A 19,533-nucleotide genomic window follows, 5' to 3' on the forward strand; every position below is an offset into this window, starting at 1 on the left:
TGGTCTTAATCTTGTCTTCATCCTGCGCTCTTTGCCTAAAACGCGGAGCGCCATTTTGGCTCAAAAGCGAGGGGCGCCATTTTGGCTCCAACTCCGAACTCGGAGCAGTACGCCATTTCGGTCGTATTCGTGCCGTTTTTAGAGGTCCTTAGTCTGGAAGGAGCGGTAAATATCTGCGAGCTATACAGTCGATAAATTCTCGTAAATGTGTCATAGGAGTACATTTAATGCGCGGTGCTTATGTTAAAGCGGCACGCTGGCGGGCGGTGAACCTGACGTACTGAACTGAAGTAAAAGTATAACAGTAAAGTACACAGCAGTAAAGTACAGTAACTAACAGTGCAGCGTGTTTCACAGTTACAGTGTAAACCACGATGTTTGGCTTTGTTTTGTAAAGGTTTTCACCCATTGACACAATGGTGCAGAGTACAACGTGGTTTGTCACCACCATGTACACTTGACAACTTGAGTGTTGCCGCATTAAATAACTGGCGCCAGTTGCTGCTGCTGCTGCTGCTGCTGCTCGTTGCAGGTCACAGGTGTTCATGACATAAGTTCAGTGCAGGTCAGGTGTGTGAAGGAGGAGAGTTGAACCCCAGCTCACAGGCGGATGGCAGGGCAGGAGGCATTCCTGCCTCCGCCGGGGTGTTTTTCAAGAAGGGAACAATGGCACCAGACCCGTGGCAGAAATGCAAATGGGCTAAGCAGCAGGTGGCGCGGCGGCTCGACTCGAGGCGCTGCCTTCGGAGCAGCGTTGGAGAGTCACGGTGTGCGTTCTGGTGCAAATCTGTACAAATCCGGGGTCTGCTGCAGGCAGCAGGGCGCTGAAAGAGCCGCCCAGCTTTATGGAGACAAAGGTTGTGCTGGATAAGAGCCTTTCTTTGCTCTTCCAGCTCAGTCTGCCCGACAGCCTCCAGGGACACCGAGGTGAGTTCTGTCCACCTTGTCTAGCGTGCATCTCCATCGTACCTTCGTCATCTCATACCTTCTCCAGCATAGAGCTTCATCGAGCCCTTCTGTTTATGTACCTTTAGCTGGCTTACGGTTATTTTTTGAAGTTGCTGCCCACAGTGTGTAGTTACTGGTCTGAAACTCTACTGCTATAGCATTAGGCATGCTGGGTTTGTCATGAAGTCAGTATTTTCCTTCGCTCTGCAGATTGCTGATTACTTGGGGAAAGACTCTGAAAACTACCATGTCCAAGACTGCAAGGGTGCTGGTGGTTGGAGCAGGACTAGCGGGTTTGGCTGCGGCTGCCGCTCTCTATGAGGCTGGCTTCCAGCACGTCCAGATTCTGGAGGCCACGGAGAAACCCGGGGGCCGCATCGATACCACGCGGCCCTTCGGCCCCGAAATAATCGAATTGGGGGCCAACTGGATTCACGGACAAGAGGGCAACCCACTGTACAGCCTGGCCAAGGAACATGGCCTCCTTCATCAAGACCCCTTGGCCTCCATCATGTGCCTACCCACGTCGGTCACCCCTGAAGACTACTTCTTCCGGGAAGATGGGCGGCAAATGGACCCCCATGAGGTGGAGCAGATTTGCGCGCTCTTTGGCCGCCTCACCGCCAGGGCCTTCAGCTCTGAGTTGGAGGACAGGTTCCTAATGAAGAGCCTGGGCTGCTACCTGGATGAGGCATTTGCCGAGGAGACGCCTGCGCACAGCACCCCGGAGGCGCGGCAGATCTTCGAGTGGTGCAAGAGGAGTGAGTGCACAGATGAGGCAAGTTCCTCCCTTTACGAGGTGTCTGTCTCCCAGATTGGTCACTACGTGGCCCTCAAGGGGGGCTTCTTCAATACGCTGGGCCCCGGCGGCTACCAGGCTGTGCTGGATGTGCTCATGCGGAGCTTCCCGGCGGGGGCTCTCATGTGCAGCACAGTGGTGCAACAGATCCGGTGGATGCCTGACGGAGATGCCCACCGTGGGGAGGCAGGTCCTCCTGTCAAGGTGATCTGCGAAGACGGCCAGGAGTACGACGTGGACCATGTGATTTTGACGGCCTCGCTGGGCTTCCTCAAGGAGAGGGCCCATTCCCTGTTCAAGCCACTCCTGCCTGCGGTAAAGTCCAGAGCCATTGAGAGCCTTGGCTTTGGCACCGTGGACAAGATCTTCTTGCAGTTTGACCGGAGGTTCTGGCCAGAGGACTGCGCTGGCATCCAGCTTGTGTGGGATCAGGGTCCAGAGGATGCCGCCGTGCACGCCTTGCTGTCCCATGGCGATGCCTGGAGGGACACCTGGTACAAGAAGATCTGTGGTTTCGATGTGGTCGCTCGCCACCCGACTGTGCTGTGCGGCTGGATCACGGGCAGGGAGGCGGAGCACATGGAGTCGCTGGACGAGGAGGAAGTGGGGGACGTCTGTGTGAGGTTTGAGTGCTGAACACGGTCCATTGTCTTCCAGAGAACCCTGTATCAGCTAGCGTAGATCAGAGGTCATGCAGCTTTGCAGTTTGGTTTTCTGTAGCTCTCAGTTTGTGTCATTTTGGCATAATGAATGTGGTGATTTAACTGCTGTGGTTACCTTGAGGACTGGTTACGTGTGTGTGTGTGTGTGTGTGTGTGTGTGTGCTGCAGGGGTGAGCAGTACTCAACACAGATCACTTCTCCTTGGATAGGTTGCTCCGGACTTTCACATCCTGGCCAGTGAATAAGCCCATGCAGGTTCTGGTTTCCAGGTGGCGCCATCACCCATATGCACGTGGGTCCTACACATATGTGCCCTGTGGGGTGGACGCCGCGCGGGAGCACCGTGCCCTGGCCGAACCGCTGCCCTCTGACCCCATGTCTTCAGGGGTAAAGGTACTGCACATTGCCCCTCATTCACGTCATCACTTTTCCCACAATTCCCTGGAGTTCTGTGCCATAAAAACCACTGGCAGAATTACAAGTAATGTGGACTCTTAAGAGTTATTCTTTATCAATGATTTACCTGGACACCACACAGCAGTGTGACACTTTACTCTGGCTCTAAAGTCAACTGCAGCAATTGAGGCTCAGGAACCTGACTAAAGTAGTTTAAGACACAGATTAAGGTCCCTCGCATCTTGATGACATTCACTTCTTTACTGCTGTTAAATGTACAGGGGTGCTGCAGGTACACCGTTGTTGGTATAATATGAATATGTTCACACACACACTTGCCGAACCACCCCTTATACAGCCCATTGAAGTGGTGTCGATTGAAAGACGGATAAGTCATGATACTGTTATTGGTCACCAACAGTCAGGAACACGAGACACGAGCTGTAAACACAGTAGAAGTGAGTTCAGTTAATTAGGTCCCACATGTCTACTGTGTTTGGCTGCTTTTTACTGCCACCTGTTGGCTTGGATATGATTGACATCATGTTCTTTTTGCTACACACTGAAATTTGAAAAAAAGATAAGTGAAGAAAATGCGGTTAAGAATAAATAAGGACACTGGGAAATATTTGTGTATTTGTCTAAAACAAAGGCAACTGGACTTGTATAAGTTTTCTTGAAAATGTTTCACCACTCATCCAAGTGGCTTCTTCAGTTCTAAAAGATTGGTGGGGAGTTTAGGTTTTTAACATGGAACATCTGTGGGTGGAGCCCGCTTGAGACTCACATGACTGGGGTCTGTGAACGACCCAATAATCACCTGCAATTAGAGGATGTTGTTCAAATTAACCTGGGTGGTGTCCTGTTTTTCCCCAATTAGCAGTACTCTTAACAACCCATTAATGGCCAGAAACTCCAGACTCAAGGTGTAAATGGGTGTGAAACTTTTTGGGGACAGATGTTAAGACATCTGTCATACATGGCTGATAAGTTGTGTCTTAGTCCACCTCCCCTGTTCAGAGAGGGGTTTTCCAATTTTACATAGCTGGCTTCCTTCACTCCTCTTTCAAATCATCTGTCTTCTCTGGCTAAAACATGCACCTTGTCATCAAAAGAGTGTCCCTTTTCCTTCAGGTGTAGGTGGGCTGCTGAGTCCTGACCTGAAGAACTGGGTCTCCTGTGTTGAGCCATGCGTTTTATGAAAGGGTTGTTTTATTTCCCCAATGTACAAGTCTGTGCATTCTTCACCGCACTGAGCTGCATCAACTACATTGTTCTGCTTTTGCCTTGGTGTTTTATCTTTGGGGTGAACAAGTTTCTGCCTCAGAATGGTGCTGGGCTTGATGTGCACAGGGATATGTTGTTTGTTGAAAATCCTCCTGAGTTTTTCTGATACTCCAGCCACATAAGGGAGGACGATGTTTTTTCGTTTGTTGTTCTCTCCTTCTCTGTTTGTTCTGGGTTTTCTTCTAGTGCTTTTGACGAAGGCCCAGTTTGGATATCCACATGTTCTGAGTGTTTGTCTGATGTGTTTTTGTTCCTTCTCCTTGCCTTCTGTTCTTGTGGGTACAGTCTGCGCTCGGTGGTGTAGGGCTCTGATGACACCCAGCTTGTGTTCCAGAGGGTGGTGAGAATCAAATAATAGATGCTGATCTGTGTGCGTGGGTTTCCTATACACTACAATGTTGAGGCTTCTCTCTTCCTCAACATATACTGCACAGTCGAAAAAGGCCAAACTATTCCCACTGATGTCCTCCTGAACGAACTTGATATTGCTGTCCACTGCACTGATGTGCTGTGTGAAGGATTCCACCTCCTCTGTTTTAATTTTAACCCAGGTGTCATCCACGTACCTGAACCAATGGGTGGGGGTGGTTCCTGTAAAGGAGTTCAGGGCTCTACTCTCTACATCTTCCATATAGAGATTGGCCACTATAGGTGACACTGGTGACCCCATCGCACAGTCGTGTCCTGTCTTTGCCTGTAGAAACCCCCATTAAATTGGAAGTAGGTGGTAGTTAGGCAAAGGTCTAGCAAGACACAACTGTAGTCTGGGGTGAGGTTGCTTCTGTCTGCCAGAGCGTTGTCCTGTAGTAGTCTTTTCCTTACCACTCTTGTTGCCTCCAGGGTAGGAATACATGTAAAGAGAGAAATGACATCATAGGATATGATGGTTTCGCGTGATGGTTTCCCCACCAATCTTTTAGAACTGAAGAAGCCACTTGGATGAGTGGTGAAATGTTTTCAAGAAAACTTATACAAGTCCAGTTGCCTTTGTTTTAGATATACCATGACCTGGATAATTGAGAATCTTCACAGACATTTGTGTATTTGAAAATTTATAACTTGATTTCAAGAATGAGGAACCTGTGTGTTAGGATTCCTAGTAAAAGTCGTACCATTACTGCAAGAACAGTATGTTCCACTTCCACCACTGTGTTCAGTACCTCCTCCTTTTCTCCTCACATCTACTCCTCTTCTTTACCTTGATGCATGTCGAGGACGTAGATGGTCATGGTGCCCCCCCAACTGGGGGGGGGGGGGGTCAGTCTCTACTCACACAGTCAAAGATAGTCGAACTGCTACTTGCAGTGTTGCCTTTGCAAAATTTTTGAACAAAGTCTCCCACCGTCCTCTCTGTCTGAGTCAGTTCAAAGCAGGATTTGAACTGTGGAATATCAACGCAGAACTCTTTCGTACAACGTGACATTTTTGTTTAGTTTCTGTCTGTCCACCCCCTGCACCCTCACATCCCAGCCTCTGCAGGTCCTGTTTGCGGGGGAGGCTACCCACGTGAACTTCTATACCACCACCCACGGCGCCTACATGACTGGTGTCAGAGAGGCCCAACGGCTCATTTGCTACTACACTGACCAGCAGGTGGCTGCCTAGGTGGGGCTTGGCCACTGGGGGAGCGAAATGCCACTCTGCAATGGCAGGTGTTCGTCAAAATAAAGTCCAGCTGCACATTTGACCTGGACTTTTGTGTCTTTACTTCACTCGTGCGTCTGAGCTCTGCCTTCAGTGTGCGCTTCAATTTCTTCCCACTGGGTGGAGCCTCCTGATCAATGTTAATGGACCATATAGACCACAGCGCAGTACTTTACTCTTCCGTAGTGCTTTACTGTGTACACCCAGATTGATTTTTACAGGGCTATAGCTAAAGCAAACAAAAGACCATGATATATGACCCAAGTGAGAGAATGCCTTGTACAGCGGTGTAAACAGAGCAGTCAGTGGAAGGGAGGTGGTTGAGGAGAACAGGAAAGCTAAGCTGATTACAGAGCCGGAGATCACAGCCTAGATCCACCAAGTATGTGAACTGAGCTGTTTATCGGCAGAAGAACAATAGCCCTGTTATTAAAAGTGAACGGTGCTCAGTGAGCAGTTCCAGCATCTTGTAAGCTAGGAGTCATTTTAATGAGCGTTGACATCAGGTGACATCAGTTGTAGTCCTTTTTGTTCATTTTCATGTTCAAAACACAGGCAGTGTGACTGTGGGTATCGCCTCGACAGGGGCTGTCATTCCCTGGAGCAGTTAAGCTGAGCTACACATAGAAGAAGCTGCATTGATGGATTTATAGTTACTCATCCGTCTAACACTTCCTCCAGCGGTGTTGAGCTGCTTACATTCATTCACATAGCGGGGTAAATTTTACTATATCAATTCAGGGCAAGTAACTTGAACAAGGGTTCGACAGCAGGAGACAAGATTCAAATGCAGAATCTCATGGTTAGGGGTGGAAGCTCTAACCACTGTGCTTGAAATACTGTATATTTTATCTGGGTTCTGCTACTGGAGTGACAGACAGCCTCTGTGGTGAAGATAATGGCAACAGCAAAGAAAAACACCACAGCACTAAATGCAACAAAATATAAATTATTAATTTGTTTATTATCATTACTAGCTTGTTATGCAGAAAAGACACAATATATAAAAATCAATATAATTTAACAATGGCTATTGTTAAAAATTGAATAGTTTTCTGTTTGCTTTTTTGATTGTCTTTAACAGTAAAATAATCATTTGTTAGTGTTGCATTTGGACAACTAACCACACAGTGCTAACTACTCACGTTTTATTTGTAACACCACAGCTGCAAAGCCCTAGATGGTAATGTTAAGTCTGGACGTATCTGAAAAGGTCCACATGGCAACCAAAGAGTGATCAGAACTACCGGCTGCGGTCAGGGTCTATATTTCACGGGTCGCTCCGTAATAAAATGGAATTCGAAAACTGCAGTGCAGAATGTTGCAAGTAAATCAGGTTGAATAAAGGGTGTGATATTCATTTCATATTAATTATTTCTCACTAGTAATGGGGTGATCTGCTTTTTTCTTCTGTTAACATACACTCTTCTGTTCACTATTGCCAAGTTTGGTTATGTGTTAAAAATACACACGACACACATGCACAAGCCTGAAAGAGCAGTGAGACTGAGGCACCGGGCTATGAGTCATGTAAGGGTGTTGAGTTTAGTTAGACGCTGAAGTGTCCTTTTCATCAGAGGGGAAGTGTGTGGTCGTGTTTAGCTATGCAATTTGTCGGTCACGCCTAGAACAGCCCCTTCTCCTTCTTCATGTTCTTCTGCTTCCAGATGGGCATGGCGTAGAAGTCGAGGCGAGACATGCCGAGGACTAGGGCGAAGTCCTCATTGGAGAGGTACTCCTAGGTCCGGGGAGAAGAGGACACACGGCTTAGACAGGTGCACAGCAGGTGTGTGGTTCAAGCGCTGCAGCGGCACTCTGTCAGCATGGGCTCGCAGCCCATGTATACTATTAGTCTTACTTCCTCTTCTCTGCTGTATTATTCAGCAGCTTAGCAGATGTTTCTGTCCAAAAGCCACCTTGGCTACTGCAGCTTCACATTTTCTATTATTCATGCTGCAGGAAATGTACTGAAATGATCATGGTGGAGTGTGACTCAAGGGTACCAGGCCAAAGCTCCTCAAGTCATCTGACCCTGTGACAAAAGCACACATGATGCACTGAACTTCTCCTGTAGGTAGGAGAGTTTGCCCATGACACCCAAGCCCACCTACCTCCTTCTTGGTGGGGTCCACCCCCTCAGGCAGGTTCTCTGCTGGGCAGTTCACCAGCTTGTCCACAGGGAATGTGGGTAAGGAAGAGGAGGTCACACTCATGGGTCCTCCCAAGGAGTTGGAACTCGGTTTCGACATGTCCTGCAACCGCAGGACCCAAATCTATGTTCAGACTATGTGGCGTGAGGCCCTCTTGTCTGAGTAAATGTGGCCAGTCAGAGACTCACCACAGTGAGCTTGATCACATCGGTGGCATCTCCCAGCTCAGCTTTCAGCTGCTCATACGATTTCCCATCCTGTTAACACAACACACATCTCCTCTAGCACATCCAACATCATCCCAGGACTGGTTGAGTGGAACAGGAAAACATCTCAGTTCAGCTTGGTTAACAACACTCTGTGAAATGAAACTGATCTGTTGATTGACACACACACATTGTCTGAACCACTTGTCCCATATGGGGTCGCTGGGAGCCGGAGCCTAACCCAGCAACACAGGGCGAAAGGGAGGAGGGGGAGTGGACACACCTAGGATGGGACATCAGTGCATCACAAGGCACCCCAAGCGGGACTCAAAGCCCAGACCCACCGGAGCGTAAGACCCGGTCCAACCCACTGCGCCACTGTGCCCCTGTCCTGTTGATTGACTTGAAGATTTAATAGATGTTTGGATGATTGTGAATGACTCACGCTCCACTTCTGCGGGTCCCAAGCGTGGAACCATCCCGTGAAGGTTGGGGGCTCAAAACCCTGTTTGACCAGCAGAATGGGTGTCTCCACATCCCGACCTCCAGGGTGAGTTTTCAAGTACTCCTGAGCTGTGGTGACAGCAGCATCTTTTTCTGTTTGGTTGGCTCCTTTGCCGATCCACAGGATTATCTGAAGGGCAGAAGAGATCTTTACTTTGGAGATACCTGCAATAGGAGCAGGATGACTTGTATCACAGGCCTTGCCTCAAGCTTTTCTATGGATGACTTGGACTTGGGTTGTAACCGCACCTGGTCCCAGATGTCCAGCAGCATGACATCATCCTCGTCCAGATCGTCTTGGTTGAAGTTGGTGATCTCGGTGGCCAGAAAACGCCCTGTCTGGTTGGAGCACTCAAAGAGGCGTGGTGTGATGCTGCTGTTCTCCTCCTGTAGTCTTGATACAACGATGAGAAATAAACTTCCTGTGTCAATAACACCATAAGATGAAGAGACGGAGAGCCCGGATGGCAGAGACATGTGCAGTACCTCTTGGAGTTGGAATACTGTGACTTCCCACCCAGGCTGACCCAAAAGTCGGCCGGCTCCTGGCCCTCAGCAATCACGTGCTTTTCCCTCTTGGAGATGATATCTGCTAGAGATTTTCCCATCTCTCTCTCATCTCCGCTGCAGCCCTGCAAGGTTAGAGCCATTGACTTATTCCTCTGCTAAAGAGCTCCAAAGTTCCGAGGACAAAATTGCATCAGTGAGCAGAACCTTCCCTCACCTTTCCATACCACAGGTAACAGCAGTTGTCTGTCCTGAGGACAAACACATCATTGGAGTTGAGACTGGAGGAACGGGGGGGCACCTCGATGGCGCGGGTGTTGAATTCGTTGGTCCCGTTCACGTGGAAGAGCCTGGGGCCGGACTTCGGCTGCGTATCGCCGCTACGAGAAGACCCATCCTTGAAACCCAGAAATCACATGTCAATACTAAAGGCATTTGAAAGGGTCCAATTTTCATGTTCCCCTTTACTGGGAGAACCAATGCTGTGCTGGTGCCGTGATGGCTTGCAGTGCAGGTTGATGTATAGTTTTGTATATATCGATTCATAACCCTCCTGCTTTGGTAACATTTTCAAGCCATGAAGGTATCGAGAGGAAGAGCCAAGGTTTCTGAGGAGGTTGTGGTACCTCATAAATCACCATCTTCCCCTTGAAGATGGCCATAAGGTGCGGCGGCTCCTTCCCCATGGGCACTCGGACCTGCATCGGCTCACCGTCGTACTGCTGGTCCAGGATGACGGCCTGGTAGGCGGATGCCGTGAGCTCGGCGGTGCTGGCGTGACGACCCTACAATTCACATGCTAGTAAAGTCCATGCGGTTACCATGGTTAGCGGTTGTTCTTTGGCAGCTGCGATCAATTTGGCGATGGTGCTCACCTGCCATATATAGAGGATGTAGTGCAGCTTGCTGCTGACCTCATACTTGTACAGGATGAGGTAACAGTCGCTGCCGTAGAAGTGGCCGAGCCACTTTCTGTCCACAGGCGCCATCTCGTTGTCCTCTATCCTCCACACCTGATGGGCACAAAGGAGACTCGTACCACAAACCATGCAGTCCACCTATACATTTGAGTCCTCAGACCCTCAGCGCTGAATCCTACTGACCTCCGCCTCACCGCTGCCGTCATCCACCATCTTCTGCTGGGCGGCTAGGTCCGGCCTCGCATGCATGGAGGTGGCGTCGAATTTTATCTGCTCCACCTTGGCTATGGTAGTTCACACACAAGTTAAGTGACTGAGCTGTAATTTACCTCAACTTCTCCTTCAGCAGGGTGCACGTTAACATATTCTCATTGTTAGACTAGCCTTTTTTTTTTTACTGGACTTCCCTGAGGTGAAAACAATTCATGACTCACTCACACATCTGAAGTTGTGGTCACAGTTACAGATTTACGCTGCTCTGTGCGCGGGACTGAACACGCTACTGCTGTTCAACAATCGCTGTGGGTCTTGCAGGGTACTGTCGCCACTCACCAATCTTGCCGGGGCAGTGTGTCGTACCCAGACCAACCGTTTGACCCTTTACGGTCCACTTGGTGAACAGCTGCTTGAACACAGAGGACTCGGCACCATCGTTCACCATCTCCACATAGGTGGTCGGGGGGTAGTCCTTTGCCTTCTTGTACGCCTGCAGTGAGAACCATGCTTGAATCTCCTCGTAAGACTGCGGCTATGTGGGTGGATGTGTCTGTGCAATCCCAATACTAATAATAATAATAATAATATAATTATAGCCTTAACAGGACATTAAATCATTGAACAGTTCTGTATGACTGTGGAACTTATGAGTTACCTCATAATAGCTAACAGTACCTATGGTGCGTGCACACACACACACTGCTGGAGATCAGTCTGTAGATGAGTGGTTTGCTTGCACAATAACCTACTTACACCACTGGAGTGCTTTACATATTAACACTTAATTTTGGTCAGGCTCTGGTTTGTCTGTTGACAGAAGAGATTTTCTTCACCTCCGCTTTGTTCATACACTCGGCCCTCTCTGTTTTGGACGCCTTCTTCCCTTTCCAGATGAAGATCCTGATGCCTCCCTGGTCCAGCAGGTAGCAGTCCTGTTGGGGGGAGACGTCCAGCTCAGTCTTTGTGTTTTGGGACACGGACGTTAAACCACGTCAGGGTGAAAGGTTCAACAGGCCATCAAGTGCCAGGTCAGTTGAACCTGAGGTCAGCATGGTGTTTCTGTCTCAGGGTAAAACTTCCTCTTTTGGACTAACTATGACTTGGCTCTTGCACGAGTTGGGAAACTTTCCTCTGAAGCAGCTGTTGGATTTCAGTTTGACCTTGAGCTTTTCTCATGCCTACTCAGTGATGCGGAAGACCTAACGCAGCTCTGTTATCTGTGAATATGACCCTGTTATCTGTTCTCACTTATCTCTCGAGAAGTGCCGTTGTGCGTGCAGTACATATGAGTGTTATCTTTTACCCTTCGGCATGCATTGAAAAGTTACTCAGATCAGTTACTCGAAAAGCATTCAGGACATATTTTTTGTGCACTTCTTTAGGAAATGCACCAAGACACACTTTGTGTCTTTACCTAGTCCTCTCGAAGTTACTCATGTATCAGAATCCGAATCCGATTTTTTTGGCCAAGTATGCACACACATACAGGGAATTTGACTTCGGTTCCCAATGGCTCATAGTTTAAAGTAGGCAGAAAAAAACACAACATATACACACATATATACGGGGATTCATTTTGGGGATGGAATAAATAACGAGGGAGGGAATAAGTAAGAGGGAGAAAGTATTGCACAGACTAACAGCAATGAGCTGTTCATGGACATAACAGCGTAGGGAAAGAAACTGTTTTTGTATCCCGTTGTTCTGGTGGACAGTGATCTGTAGTACCTGCTGGATGGGAGAAGTATGTATATTAGTACTTTAACGGGTTTATTAACAGCGTTGGCTGCTGTTGCTCGATGACACACCTGTCAACTCTGAACAGTGGGATAACACACTGACCTTCACTTATCTACTGTGTGGGCATTGTCTATGAAAGTGGTTTTACACTCTTCTGCGGTGCAGACTCCACTCCCTACCCACCTCATGGTTGAGCAGCTCCTGAGTCAGCGGTTTCGTGGCCACCTCTTGGACCACCAAGTTCCCATCTGCGTCTGTGATACTAAGGAGGAAAGCGGAGCTGGAGGTCAGGAGGACTGCAGTCGAGTGACACACTGCGAGGGGTAAGGGGGGTAGCATATTCCACTCACTGGAACAGCTTCACACTAGATTTCAACTTCTGGTCGACCACCTCGTCGGGGATGGGGTCTTTGAGCTCACGCCTCTCCCCGAGCACCTGCTTCATCAGTCTCATGGCCTCCTCCGAGGAGCCCTCGTTCTCGCCCTCGACCACGGTCACTTTCGCGCGGCCGCCACGCTCTCGGTCCCGGATATCCTTGGCCAGATTCATGCCCTGAGGGAAGAGGTCAGGTCAGCGGAGTGCTCCCATGGGGCTCAAAGCGAGGTGCCCCGCTGCCCAGCCTTGGAGCGTCCGCTCACCTTCAGCCTTTCCATGCGGTTGCTCTGCGGTCCGTTCCACTGGATGATCAGGTTGCCCAGGTCCAGCAGGAAGACGTCGCCCTTGTTGAAGCTGTTCCAGCTCATTTCCACCTGAACCAGAGACATGTGGACAAGAGAAGGGGATGACCTTCAGCCCACTAAGTCCCTGTGCCCGGCACAGGGTTTGAGGTTTGAGGCAGCGGGGTGTGAGGTAGAACAGGGCCTACGGTTCAATCATAGGTGGGATCCTGCTGTTTTACTCTGAAGCTCAACCTAAATTGCTGTGTAAATGAGCTGCGAGGAATTAGGTGAAAGCGCATGACTGCATGAGGAATAAAATGACAGTGACAAATAGCAATGTGTGTCGGGGGGCTGCTGGACTCATGAGGCTCATGTGAACAGGCTTCACTCACCTCTCCAGCCACCACGTGCTTCTTGCCTTTGACGTGCAGGAGTCTGCGGATGTTGTAGGTGTTCGTCTCCACCTGCTTCAGGCCCGAAGCCACCCCGCCCTTCTTGTACCTGCCCCAAACACGGGAGGGAGCATTACAACGTCCATCATGGAGTGGTGTGTGTGTGTGTGTGTGTGTGTGTGTGTGTGTGTGTTGGGGGCCGTGTACCCTTTTGACACTTTAACATGTCACCGTGTGTGTAAACTGCAGCACTTCTAAGGAGGATGCTGAAACACTGAAGAAACTGCAACGCTTGTGTAATTTCCCAGTGTCTTTATCCATTTCCTCAAACACAGTTCCTGACTAACCTGCAGCAGCAGGAAGTTCTGTTTTATTGTCGTTTCTTTTACACCTGCTGCACTCACATGAAAAGCTTCTTGTGCCAATGGGCCGCTCGGCAGGGGACTCACATGATTCCCTGTTTGAAGTAGCCACGGAAAGTGTCGCTCTCGCAGCCCTGAGTCTCGCGGTGCTGCACGGCTACGCCCCCCAGGTGGTCGTCCATCAGCGTGGTGTAGATGGCCGCCGAGCCCTGCTCGTCCTGGGAGGTGTCCTTGCCCAGCCAGAAGTGGATGTCGTAGGTGAAGCTGCTGCTGGTCTTCTGGGTCTGTGGTGGCCAAAGAGTCGTGATCAGTTTTTGTTTTTTTGGCAATGGGCGGCACAGCGGTGTACTGCATGGTGCTCGGGTCTCACAGAGCGTGGGCTGTGCGATTGAATGTGGGTTCGATCCCAGCTCAGTGCATGTGGACTTTGAATGTTCTCCCCATGTTCATGTAGATTTCCTCCCATGTTCTAAAGATGAGTGTTTCAGGTGGATTTTGACTCTAAATTGTGTGTGTGTGTGTGTGTGTGTGTGTGTGTGTGTGTGTGTGTGTGTGTGTGTGTGTGTGTGTGTGTGTGTTATGCTGCTATGCTGTATAGATGTGTGAATGACTGTAGGCAGTTTACTGCAGTGTATCTAACACTAAGTGTCATGTTCACCAAGGTACGATGGACCCAAGTGCGGTTGGGGGATCCAAAGGTCATGGTCAGGAGACAGGCGAGAGTCAAGGAGCCAGGGAAACACAGAGATGGGGTAGGCAAACACGGGAACTGGGAAAGCGAGGTAAACTTAGAAAGCGCTAGGCATGGAAGCAGCGGTGTGCTCTATAAAGTTCCGTGACCAGAGGTGCCTGGGTGCTGTGCTTTTATGGTCCTGTGCCCTGATCCACTGCCGGTGCGACCGCTCCGTGTTGAGGCGTGACAGTAATTCACTTTGGATACAGGTGTCACATAAACTCTAGTTAATTATCACTTTATGGTGTTTTCAAGAAAAGCTCAGTGAATAAATGTACATGCAGTGTATAAAGCAACAACTTGACACACTTCTCAGCACATCGTACTCTGATTTACACTGTCACCATAGTAAACAGTGATCAGTGGGCTGAAATTATGGCTGAAAGAGTGTGTGGCTCACAGTGAACCCGAACAACCCTGATGGATACTTACAGAACCCTGAGTTCTGAGGCAACGGCCCTACCACACTTCCTGAGACTTACTGTGGTAAGGTGGCACTCTGAGGGACGATATTGGTACATACGTATAAAATGATGTAGCTGTCGCCTTCAAAAAACTGCCCGTAGACTTTGGAAGGGACGGGTACCATCTCCATGTTCTGGGAAAGAGAGAACAACTCAGCACGGTTGCTCCATGGTGTAGAAACACAGATCTGGTCACAAAGGAGATGTCTGAGGTTCTGTTGACCAAAGATCCAAACGGCCTCGAACTGTTGCTTCTGCTGCCTTTGGTCACGGTCCCTGGTGGCTGCGCTCTGGTCTGTCCGCTCACCTCTATCCTCCATATCTGCAGGCCGGGGGTGGTTTTATTGAGCGCTTTGGGAACCTGCGCGTTTGCTTGAGACATGGTGCCAACTTGAGGACGGTGCCTGGGAGTGAGACATGGAGACAGGATAGAGCGAGGGGGTCACACAAAGTGTTCCTTGAGGTGAAACGGATTGAGCCCACGCGTCCCCGGGGTCATCACGGACCGGGCCGAGTCTTGAATGTGCTGCCTCTGTAAAAACAAGCTCGAACCACAGACACTGGAGACGGATGCGGCGCAGAAGAAATCGGCAGAGTGACATCACTCCTCGGGCACGTTTCAGAAATATGTGTGACTCAGTATGACCCAAGTCTAAGATGAATGTAGAGCTTTGCACATTATTAATTTGCTGGGTATTTCTTTGTGACGATGTCCTTCACAGAGTTCTGAGAAACAGTGCCAGGCTGCCCGCTGGTTCCCAGTGTTCCCAGTGTTTGTCCACCGGTGTAATACTCGGATGCCGCGGGGACGAGAAAACTCCCGAAACCGGACCGAGAACTCCACCAGCAGCACCTGTGAGCTTTGCTGTTCTACTCCTCGCTGTTGGTGTTTTTAGCAAGTGCTGCCAACACTCAGCGGCTAACACCAAACACCACTTGACCTCGCAGCTTTGTGTGAAAACATTTCAGCAAATGGTGTGAGCCTTTAAGGAATAGAGAGCCTCGCACCTCAGACTGCTGAGATTTTTCTCCATATGCAAAGTTGCGCCCGCCTTCAAGTTTCGGCCAAATCTGAGTGTCGGTTGTGTGATCGGTGTGTTTTGCCAAACAGAGACGTCCTGTTGACAGAAGGCCGAAGGCTGGAAACACGCTTACTGGCAATAGAAAAGGAGAGGCGGCGCTGGAGACCTACCTGCGAGGTCTCGGCTGGCTTTGGACCTCGGTCGCACGGCGCACTCGGTCAGCAGCCCGCGTGTTTGTGCTGCGCTGTGTTTGCCGTGCGACCGCAGGCCTTCCAGCTGTTCCATTGGGCTCCGTTTGGAAACGAAACGCCTCCCAGCAGTCACCTTTGTCAGTGGCCAGTGTCGTATGAACACACAATATAAACAGCCCCGCGGTGTAGGCTACGCCCGCTGATTAAACACACACTTGTTCCGCTCAAGCGGAGAACAGGTGAGGTTGCCTCCGGTCACCACCTTATTGCTTAGTTACCGCTCACCTGGCCGAGACCCTCGGCGGACCTGCCCTGGCAGCGTCGGCACAAGCACGCGCAATGTTTGTCTCGATGAGGGCGGCAGAAAAGCAGAGCTTTGCCCTCTCTTTCTCCTCCAGGTTCAAGGCTTAAAAAAACACTCAAGGACAGGATTTCATGAAGCCAGGAAACACATTTGCTGATGTGTTGTTGAATGAACTTGGATATAAATATGAATTTGCATATATGGTGCACATGGCTCAGTTAACATTGGTGTGTTTTGATTGGGCACCTATATATCCAAATTTGCCCTATACGGATGCAGATGATGTTCGTTCTGTCGGAAACATTGGAGGAAGGAGAAGAGAATGAGCAGCAGCCAGACGGATGGACTCAGTCAGTGACAATGGACACACCCGTTTCTACACAAAGGACGAGTGGAGGACAGAATATTCTAGAAACTTCCTACATACGTGCTCAACAAGTGAAAATCAACTTGACGGCACCAACAACAGCAACAGCGCACACGTTCTGACTAGTTTCCACTGCATGTCTGTATCTCAGAAATGGCCTCATGCCTCTTCTGGTTGTCTTCCGATCCACCGTACCAGAAACATGACTGTCGCCATTGTGTTGCCGCAGCACCTTCAGCAGAGGCACCTGCAGTAAACGGTATTTATGACTTTACTTATCTGCATTTTTTTCCACCCACTGTCCATAGGTCTAGTGATGAACTGCCTGGAGATTGATGGGACTCACACTAATTATGGAGAGATGGGCAGATGTATGAGTCAGAGATGGTTAGCAAAGGTCGTCTCTGAGGGTTGCCAGCCTGGAAAGAAATCAAATCGCTGTGAAGCAGGAGGAGGTTAGAGTGCAAAGGCGGCCGCCCACCAGCATATCCGCTCTCCTTGACCTGGGATTATTGTAGCACAAAGCCCTTCCCAGCCTGTGAACCCAACTCACATGTGAAGTCTTATTCGGTCTTCTTTCTGAACGCAGTAGCAGAGCAGAGACCTCAAACATGATTTGACCTCACTTGTTAAAAACTGTGTTATTTCTTTGTTCTGTCGAAAGATTTGGCCTCAGCTGGACGATGGGTCCTCTCCCTCCATATACTGCACATCGCCTGACTGAACTTCAGACCCAGTCTCTGTCCTGGCTGCCATTTAAAGCCATCACCAAGGGATGAGCGCCTGCTCCTTTCCAGTTGACCACTGAAAGAACATCGTTGCCACGCCATTGTTGGTCCTCTACGCTTGTCCTACACTTCCTTGTTGACTTTCGCCACAAGAGCTACACAGGGGAACCACAAACACCGGGATCAGGGCTTGAGAGCACCGATGGAGAAAGGCAGTGTGGCAGTGGGCGACCACACCCCACTCCAGCCAGGTGCTCTGGTCACGCTTCTCCACCATTTGACACAGACTGCCAAACCACACACCGAACGAGAAGAAAACCTAAAATATTCCCTCCGCACCTGAATTTGGAACAGAAACATCCCACAAGAATAAAAAGTGATCCTGGGTGTAAACGAAAAACCACCGGATCACCTGAGGAGACCGCAACCTTCACAGTGTGAACGAGAGCTTCAGACCTGCAACTGTGAAGGTGACCGCAGTTGGACTTGGAACCCAGGCGAAGATAAAAATTTCATATTAACTTTAATTAATGGATTTCCTTGCACTGCTTCCACAAACTCTTTGCTGTTTAAGACAACGTGAGGTCCGTCACGCCCCACACGCTGCCCTTCCCCATCGGAACCGAAGGAAGGCTCGACCGGACCACGATCGAGGGTCAGAGACACTTACCTGCCGAGGGAAAACCGGTGGATCGGAGTGGCTGTGGATCAGAAAGACTCTGCAGGGCGGGCGCCTCGCGCTTCTCTCCCGGCTCTGTTCGAACTTTGCCTCTGGGCCCTGCGGTCACCTGTCCCACCTGCCAACTCAGCAGCCATATATGGCAGTAGGAGGGGATCTACATACAGGTGTGTGTCATCACCCAGTGTTTCATCCCTGAAAGGCACCGAGCAGACAGGAGTGCGGAAGAACCTATCCTCCAATGCCTGAACTGTCCCCCTGGGTCACAGCTGCCCATTTTGCTCTCAAGAGCAGTTTATGACATATTTTTGGTTTGAAATGGTGGGAAATATGAGTGAGACGCAGTTCGCCGAGCCGGAGGCAGGTCCCACTGCAAGGTGCCCATGCGAAGTTTGGCACTGCACACTGCTGCTGGGCAAAGCAGGTGGTGGAAATGCTTTCGAGTGGGACACTGTATGAGCAGTAGGTGACGTCTCCCTGAGCTTTGTCACATTTGCGGTCCACGGGTGCTCCGGGTCCCACTGGGTTCCTGCTCATAGGCCAGAAGGACCGTGGTCGAGGTCTCGTGACCGTCGCTGAGCAGTGTGTGAATGATTCACCCTGTTGTTGCTGGAGATATTTTTGTGCCCTTGCTTGGAATGAGGACAGAAACACTGCAGTCAGGTTTATGCTGCAAAACGAAGACACGCTGTGTCGTGTGTGTATCACTGGGAGCTGCACGTGACGCCCGTATATATCAACAGGAAACGACAGGGACGTACAATATAAATACCATCAGTGTTGTATTAATATAACAAAAGCAAGAAACGGAACACAATCATTTCTTTCCTTCCCACTGGTATAAGTGGACTTCCCCAAAGGGAGCCTGCCAACAAAATGCATGCGATGCAATGTCAGCACAGTAAGCACTGAGAGTGGGGGACGTGAGCCCGTCCTGCTCTTCCACACCCGTCCATCCCTGTCCATGCTTAAGATGACCTGTGAAATATGAGATTTTATCTAGGAAGCCCATAAATGTGGGCCAGTTGACCAGCAGAATATGGACACAGACACAGATTCCCGAGCTCCGCGACCGTCTGATTTCTAAGGAGGTCAAACGAACCGTTCAAAGCGGGACAAGTGCCCATTGTTGGATGCGCTCACTGTGAGGCCTCTCATCGCCCTCCCTTTGGCCCCCTGGTCCTGAACCGGAGCGCCAGTTCGTGCCAGCGTGGGCCTCCCTTGGTGTCCCTGGACCCTCTGAGAAGTGGAGCCGGTGAGAAACGTTTGCCTTTCTGGTCGTGCTGCTGACGTTGGCGCCGACGCTGCTCGCTACACGCTGGAGCGAGGAGACGACACCAACCGGGAGGAAACGGCAACAGAGCGGCAGAGGTGGGAATGTGGTTACTCACCGCACCGGTGCGTCCCTCTCCCTCCTCCACGAGCTCCTCAGTGAACTCTTCTGCCTTCCCCGCAAACTCATTAACCAGCTCTGAGGCCGAGCCGAGCCCTGCCGTGAAGGGGCCGGGGAATCCAGTTCCCCACACCCACACACACACACACACACACACACCACTCCTACTATACTATAATCGCACAGACATTCTCTGTTAGCTCAACTGCCCCCATACACCCTGCCTCTATTGTGTTGCTGTGGCGAGATTTTCCATTAA

The 19,533-nt window shown here is 50.1% G+C and overlaps 2 protein-coding genes across 4 annotated transcripts; one reads left to right on the forward strand and one right to left on the reverse strand.

Annotated features, from left to right (window-relative positions):
- Nucleotides 1-104: 104 nt before the first annotated feature.
- LOC108929031 (peroxisomal N(1)-acetyl-spermine/spermidine oxidase) lies at nucleotides 105-5,779 on the forward strand. The gene is made up of 4 exons (XM_018743322.2): nucleotides 105-927; nucleotides 1,159-2,370; nucleotides 2,619-2,802; nucleotides 5,563-5,779. Exons 2-4 carry the CDS (start codon nucleotides 1,196-1,198, stop codon nucleotides 5,695-5,697), a joined length of 1,494 nt encoding a protein of 497 aa, XP_018598838.2. The 5' UTR covers nucleotides 105-927; nucleotides 1,159-1,195; the 3' UTR covers nucleotides 5,698-5,779.
- Nucleotides 5,780-6,741: 962 nt separating this feature from the next.
- On the reverse strand, nucleotides 6,742-19,481 carry vil1 (villin 1). 3 transcript variants are annotated; one of them, XM_018744294.2, is made up of 20 exons: nucleotides 19,273-19,481; nucleotides 14,898-14,994; nucleotides 14,650-14,724; nucleotides 13,481-13,677; nucleotides 13,032-13,140; nucleotides 12,619-12,729; nucleotides 12,330-12,532; nucleotides 12,163-12,241; nucleotides 11,073-11,171; nucleotides 10,576-10,729; nucleotides 10,207-10,307; nucleotides 9,979-10,116; nucleotides 9,730-9,888; nucleotides 9,321-9,500; nucleotides 9,083-9,228; nucleotides 8,846-8,990; nucleotides 8,538-8,726; nucleotides 8,075-8,143; nucleotides 7,848-7,988; nucleotides 6,742-7,474 (listed from the first exon to the last, which is right to left on the reverse strand). In XM_018744294.2, the coding sequence occupies exons 1-20, from the start codon at nucleotides 19,341-19,343 to the stop codon at nucleotides 7,361-7,363; spliced, it is 2,577 nt and encodes an 858-aa protein (XP_018599810.1). In that variant the 5' UTR covers nucleotides 19,344-19,481; the 3' UTR covers nucleotides 6,742-7,360. The 3 variants fall into 3 exon arrangements, with proteins under 3 accessions (XP_018599810.1, XP_018599829.1, XP_018599818.1); XM_018744313.2 differs by lacking the exon at nucleotides 19,273-19,481 and adding an exon at nucleotides 17,873-17,983 and having other exon boundaries at nucleotides 6,743-7,474; XM_018744302.2 differs by lacking the exon at nucleotides 19,273-19,481 and adding an exon at nucleotides 15,783-15,923 and having other exon boundaries at nucleotides 6,743-7,474.
- Between the last annotated feature and the right edge of the window lie 52 nt (nucleotides 19,482-19,533).

The sequence above is a fragment of the Scleropages formosus genome, chromosome 12 (assembly GCF_900964775.1).
Source record: "Scleropages formosus chromosome 12, fSclFor1.1, whole genome shotgun sequence".
Classification (NCBI taxonomy): Eukaryota; Metazoa; Chordata; class Actinopteri; order Osteoglossiformes; family Osteoglossidae; genus Scleropages; species Scleropages formosus.

Coding starts and splice junctions, on each gene's coding strand:
- LOC108929031 (XM_018743322.2), top strand. CDS start 1,196: ATGTCCAAGACTGCAAGGGTGCTGGTGGTTGGAGCAGGACTAGCGGGT. Junction 2,371..2,618: donor GTGGGGGACGTCTGTGTGAG/GTTTGAGTGCTG, acceptor CTCCTTGGATAG/GTTGCTCCGGACTTTCACAT. Junction 2,803..5,562: donor CCATGTCTTCAGGGGTAAAG/GTACTGCACATT, acceptor CTCACATCCCAG/CCTCTGCAGGTCCTGTTTGC.
- vil1 (XM_018744294.2), bottom strand. CDS start 19,343: ATGAGTTTGCGGGGAAGGCAGAAGAGTTCACTGAGGAGCTCGTGGAGG. Junction 13,141..13,480: donor TACTTCAAACAGGGAATCAT/GTGAGTCCCCTG, acceptor TGTTTGGGGCAG/GTACAAGAAGGGCGGGGTGG. Junction 10,730..11,072: donor AGTGTATGAACAAAGCGGAG/GTGAAGAAAATC, acceptor TTCTCACTGCAG/GCGTACAAGAAGGCAAAGGA.